The following is a 5,544-nucleotide window of genomic DNA, read 5'->3' as shown; positions in this document are numbered from 1 at the left end:
AGTAACCAATACTATGAGATATTATTGGTGGTGTTTCAATTTTTGCTTAAATCTTCATCATTATATCGGTCAGAGAAAAAAAAGAAATAAATTTGAGAAGTTAAGTAAATATAATCTTCATTTGTACTATTATTTGTTTCTTTCTCAGGACTTTGAATTTATAAGAATTTCACAAACTTTTGCTACTGTCTTAGATTCTCACCCTTGAGATTTATCATAAGTTTCAGAGAACTTACTTTTGTGTTTAGGCTTAGACAGCATTTAATGGTATATAAGCCTAAAATAATTGGGTTGAATTCTAGAATATACCCATTTTGAAATTTTTTGAAACACTTGTAATGTAGAACTGGAAATTCTGAGGTTAATACTTACAAATTATGGCCAGGTGGTTAGGGTGGTCGACTCGCAATCTGTGGGTCGCGGGTTCGAATCCCCGTCACACCAAACATGCTCTTCCTTTCAGCCGTGGGGGCGTTATAATGTGACGGTCAATCCCACTATTTGTTGGTAAAAGAGTAGCCCAAGAGTTGGCGGTGGGTGGTGATGACTAGCTGCCTTCCCTCTAGTCTTACACTGCTAAATTAGGGACAGCTAGCGCAGATAGCCCTCGTGTAGCTTTGCGCGAAATTCAAAACAAACAAACCTACAAATTAAGATTTTTAGTTATAATATTCCGTAATGGTCTACAACGGCCTTGGCATTAATCTTCTTGAGGCCTATTCCAGATTTTGAATTATAATAATAATTAAGCCTATATTAACAGGAATTTAGTTTCTAAGTTTTAGGCCTAAGCATCTAGCCTATTCAGCATGGCCTAAGCAACATTTAAGTGAATCTAAACCTTAAGTGTCTGAAGTTAAAATACGCTGAGTTTTGATTTTTTTATATATATAATGTTATATTGCATATGGTAACTATAACCTTTTATAACTTATGTTGGGAAGGAAAATTGCCTATGACCATATTTGTTCCATAAATTTAACATATGTTGAATGTTTGAATACAATTTGTTTCATACAGACATCAAGATAAATCAAGATTAAGTTTGCTGTATCATATGTGAGGAGCAAAGTTTCACTTTAGCCAAATTTTTATTATAAAGATGAATAAAAACCATATAACACAAGCACTTTCGAAAGGTGGGCCTTTCTTCTTAAGGCACAAACTGAGAATTCCCAGTTTGCCCCTGAAGAGGAAAGCTCCACCTTTCGAAAGCACTCAGGTTATAGGGTTTTTATTCATTTCTATCAAGACTTCTTGAACATACATGTTTTTCTAACATCATGAATTTATTATAAAAATGTCATGTTGTATCATATGTTAAGAGATGTTTGTCATTAAAGACACTAAAAACATGTCTTTTTTTTTTTCTTGAATGATAGTTAATGAATAGATTACTAAACAGTTTGTTAATTTTTAAGTACTTAATGTATAACATAGCTATTATTTATTATAATAATGATATAACATTAATGTATATCATAAACTGATAATATTTAATGTATAATATGTATTATTTAGTGCATAACATAGCATGTAAATCAGGAAATGCAGGAATTTTGGCTTGGTAAATTTCCCTAATGTTACTTAAGTTAATTTGACTGAGCATAATTACTAGAAGCACCTTTTTGTAGGTTATTGGAGGAAGGAGATCCTGTGCCAAATTTCTCTAGCATATAAAAGTAGTAGTAAAAGGAATACTATTAAAATCATATTATTAACACTGTGTACTTGATGTTAAGAATAAAAACTAATAAAACAAATACACAGTAATAAAAAACGTATAAACAGTTGTCGTCAGCCACTTGCCTCCTTATTTGGTAGCTTGGAATTAGGAACAGTGTCAAGTTAACTAGAATGTGTACTGACAAGCATGCTGCAATCAGACTCAATAATTGGAAGGAGATAGCCTCTGCTTTGACTGGTGTTACATTTTTCTAGCATATAAACAAATCTGACAGTATTTTTTTATCAAATGAAGAGGGATTAATTATTTATGATGAATGTGTGTGTGTGTGTGTTCTTTATAAAACAAAATGTGATTACTAAAAAAAATTGGAATATAAATATATTTATAATTCTTAGTATATAAAGTTAAACACATGTATTGTTTGTAAATTTAATTTTTTAATAGTTTCTGTATTTTTTATTTCCCTTGTAACAGAAATCATATGACAAAATTATCACATCAGTCAAAGCTAGTATTATAAGACTGTCACATTAGTCAAAGCTAGTGTTGTAAGACTGTCACATCAGTCAAAGCTAGTATTGTAAGACTGTCACATCAGTCAAAGCTAGTGTTGTAAGACTGTCACATCAGTCAAAGCTAGTATTGTAAAATTGTCACATTAGTCAAAGCTAGTGTTGTAAGACTGTCACATCAGTCAAAGCTAGTGTTGTAAGACTGTCACATTAGTCAAAGCTAGTGTTGTAAGACTGTGACATCAGTCAAAGCTAGTGTTGTAAGACTGTCACAATAGTCAAAGCTAGTGTTGTAAGACTGTTACATTAGTCAAAGCTAGTGTTGTAAGACTGTCACATTAGTCAAAGCTAGTGTTGTAAGACTGTCACATTACAAAGAAATAGATAAGATCACCATATACTAGAAGTTGCACAAACATGTTTAATTTTAATATTATAGAAGAGTGGAATTCTTACTCGGCTAACTTTGATGAGACAGACAGATAATTATGTTAAACTGAGGGCATGATCTTCAAATACCTTTATTATGAGTTTTGATAAAATGTGTTATGTGAATAAATGTATACCTTATACCAGAATGATTTTGAATATTTAAATCAGCAAGCCGCCTGGCAACAGTGGAATGGAATGTATCAAAACTACATTTTAAAATTGTTGTTTTTATTGGTAGTGTTATGCCACTCAGATCATAAACATGTGTTCAGATAAGGGATTTAGAATTTCTAAGGTGGGGGATATCCCTTGTACTTAATGGCACTGGAAAACAAATGAATGTTGATCAACTTGTGTTACTAGGTTTACCCAGAGAGACCTGAAACAAGTCGTACTTTAGCCGTTGTAAGCAAAGTGCGCCATCTTGTAACAAGTGAGAATAATCCATGTGCCCCAGGCAACAGTATGAAAAATAATGGATTTACCAAGGTAAGGCTTCCAGTTGTACCTACCGTTCAACTACCGTATATCTGAGGTAGTTGAAGAATGAAATAGGTGATCATGATATTTCATACAAAGAAATACTGATCAAATTACTAGAAATAGCATGTATGGACTTCTTTGCGATTAGACTGATGAAATAGGTGCTGGTCCTTGTACACCAGAAGAATAATGAAAAGCAAGCAGGGAGAAGTGGTATGCTTTGTACATGATATCCTTACAATGTTGCAGTAAAAACTATGCTTTAAGGCTATTGCAAATATGTATGGTCATCAGAAAAAGTATGACTGGATGTGGCAAAATGAACTGTAATAACATGATGAAGATCCAAATATTTTTTTTAATATGACGTATTTGTTGTTTAAGGCATCCATATTAAATGAATTCTTAAATGTATTTTAGGCTTCCAGTGAAAGTACCAACAGGCATTGCTCTATTCCCTAATGAGATTGCCATGCTGCCAAGGAACATAGCAAAGGATCAGTACAGGAACATTATTCATTACACTGAAATGCCACGAGGGGGCCATTTTGCAGCACTCGAAGAGCCAAAACTTTTAGCAGATGATATATGGAAATTTGTGGGAAAAGTTAAAAAATTAGAGGCACTGAAGAAAGGAAAATAGATTGAGCCTAAGAAAATTGTTAAATGCTACAACTTTCACTCTCGTCTGAAATACTTAACGTGGCTCACTAGGAGCTTTGTTACGTCAAACCATGTAACAGTAAATTGCCTTTTTTTGGGTTTCATTGTATATCCTGCATAAAGCTGGCTATAGCGGAGTAAACGCGACTTCTTGAGCAACATGCTAGTAGTCATCATATACTTTAAAAAGATAGAAGTGTTGTATTGAAATTATAATCTTTCTAGTGATTGTTCTAAGATTTTAGATATTGGAATTATGTCATAATTGTATTTTTAAATCTAATACTTGTAAGTAGCTTGTGATTAACTACGATCCTCATTCTATAGAATTTTTTTTCACTCGACTCTCTAGCTACTCAGTAGGTTTTTGTTGAGCTTTATATATATTGTGCTTGATGATCGATTCTGTAACAAAATTTAGCTGTTTAAACAACTGCGATAAGAACTACTGTGTGGCTCCAAACTTGAAGGTTGTGATATTGTATGACTAATGTCTAAAAAATAATAATGCATCTGACAAGATGATCATTATGATGGGTTTAATTTTGAACCGTATTTAGTATAAAATTAAATATATTTTAATCATGGATTGATCTATTTTCTAATAAGTACTTGAGTATTCTCCATTTTCGTAATGTTAGTTTAATCAGAAGTTCAGCTTTGAAAATGTATATCCTGACATAACAGAGCTTTGTAATCTAATATAAATGTTGTATATTTTTTATTTTTTTATTTTATGAAAGGAAGTAAAAATATATATACTTCTTACAATTATGTATATAGGTTTTGGTGACAGAACCAACACTTTTGAAAAGTTGAGAATAAAATGGAACTTTGCATGCAATCATTTGTTATGTACTTCATTGAAAGCAGTATTGTGGCAAGATCCGTGTCTTTCAATGGTTGTTATAAACTTCTTTCCAACGTTTTTAAAAGTTGAACTCCTTAAACAACAACAAAAAAAATGTATCATAAATGTAAGTAAACTAGCCAATTATGTAAATCATTAGAAAACATCATAAATGATAAAATACTTTTAATATACCACATTTAAATACTTGATAAAATATGTAATGAAATTTTAATATTTCATAGGTAGAACAATAATACCCTTCCCTTCAGGCCTGCAAAATCAGTTTGAAACTTTTTTGAATTTGGCTTATGGTGACAAAAAATGGTAAACTTTCTAATGATGGTTTATCCAGTGCTGGAGCTAGTTCAGTTACGTGCCACATGGTGATGTGGCAGTAATTCTGAAGGCTTATAATGCAAAAAGCAGGTTGCATTACTTGTGTTATGCAGCTTTGTGATTAACAAAAAAAGAAACATAGATAAACATTTTTTGCTTATTATACCTTTATTGGTACAACTAAAAAGACTACTCTAGTAATTATAGAGCAAAACATGAAGACCCACAAGATGTAGCCAGAGCTATTGTAGTCACTAGCTAGACAGAATGGTATAAGTATGATTTAACACTTTTTTTTTTTCATTTGTTTCTGCAGCAATACTAAGCTTCTAAATGAGAGACATCATTGTATATGAGGTATTAAATTTGATAGGTTGAAACCTCGATGACTGAAGGTACTTAACTACAAACTGGTGCAGTTATTTGTTGCTTTAGGCTAAAAAACATTTTCAAATATAGTTTGGCCTAGGCTCTATGCCCTCTTGACACAACTTATGCTGTAATAATTTAAATTTTTTGTAATCACTTTCTTTGTAATTTTTACTGTCTGGTATTGATTCAGTGTGGTCTATAAA

General features: G+C 31.9%; 1 protein-coding gene across 1 annotated transcript in view; it reads left to right on the top strand.

Annotated features, from left to right (window-relative positions):
* LOC106473233 (epoxide hydrolase 1-like) overlaps nt 1-4,624 on the top strand; it is a 20,752-nt gene extending 16,128 nt beyond the window's left edge. The window contains exon 7 of the mRNA XM_013933920.2: nt 3,538-4,624. Coding sequence (XP_013789374.2) covers nt 3,538-3,760 — 223 coding nt within the window. The 3' untranslated portion in view covers nt 3,761-4,624. The remainder of the gene's footprint in view (nt 1-3,537) is intronic.
* Nucleotides 4,625-5,544: the final 920 nt, after the last annotated feature.

Source organism: Limulus polyphemus, unplaced genomic scaffold (genome assembly GCF_000517525.1).
Source record: "Limulus polyphemus unplaced genomic scaffold, Limulus_polyphemus-2.1.2 Scaffold5991, whole genome shotgun sequence".
NCBI lineage: Eukaryota > Metazoa > Arthropoda > Merostomata > Xiphosura > Limulidae > Limulus > Limulus polyphemus.
Note: the sequence above shows the minus strand (reverse complement) of the source record. Positions and strands in the feature narration are given on the sequence as shown.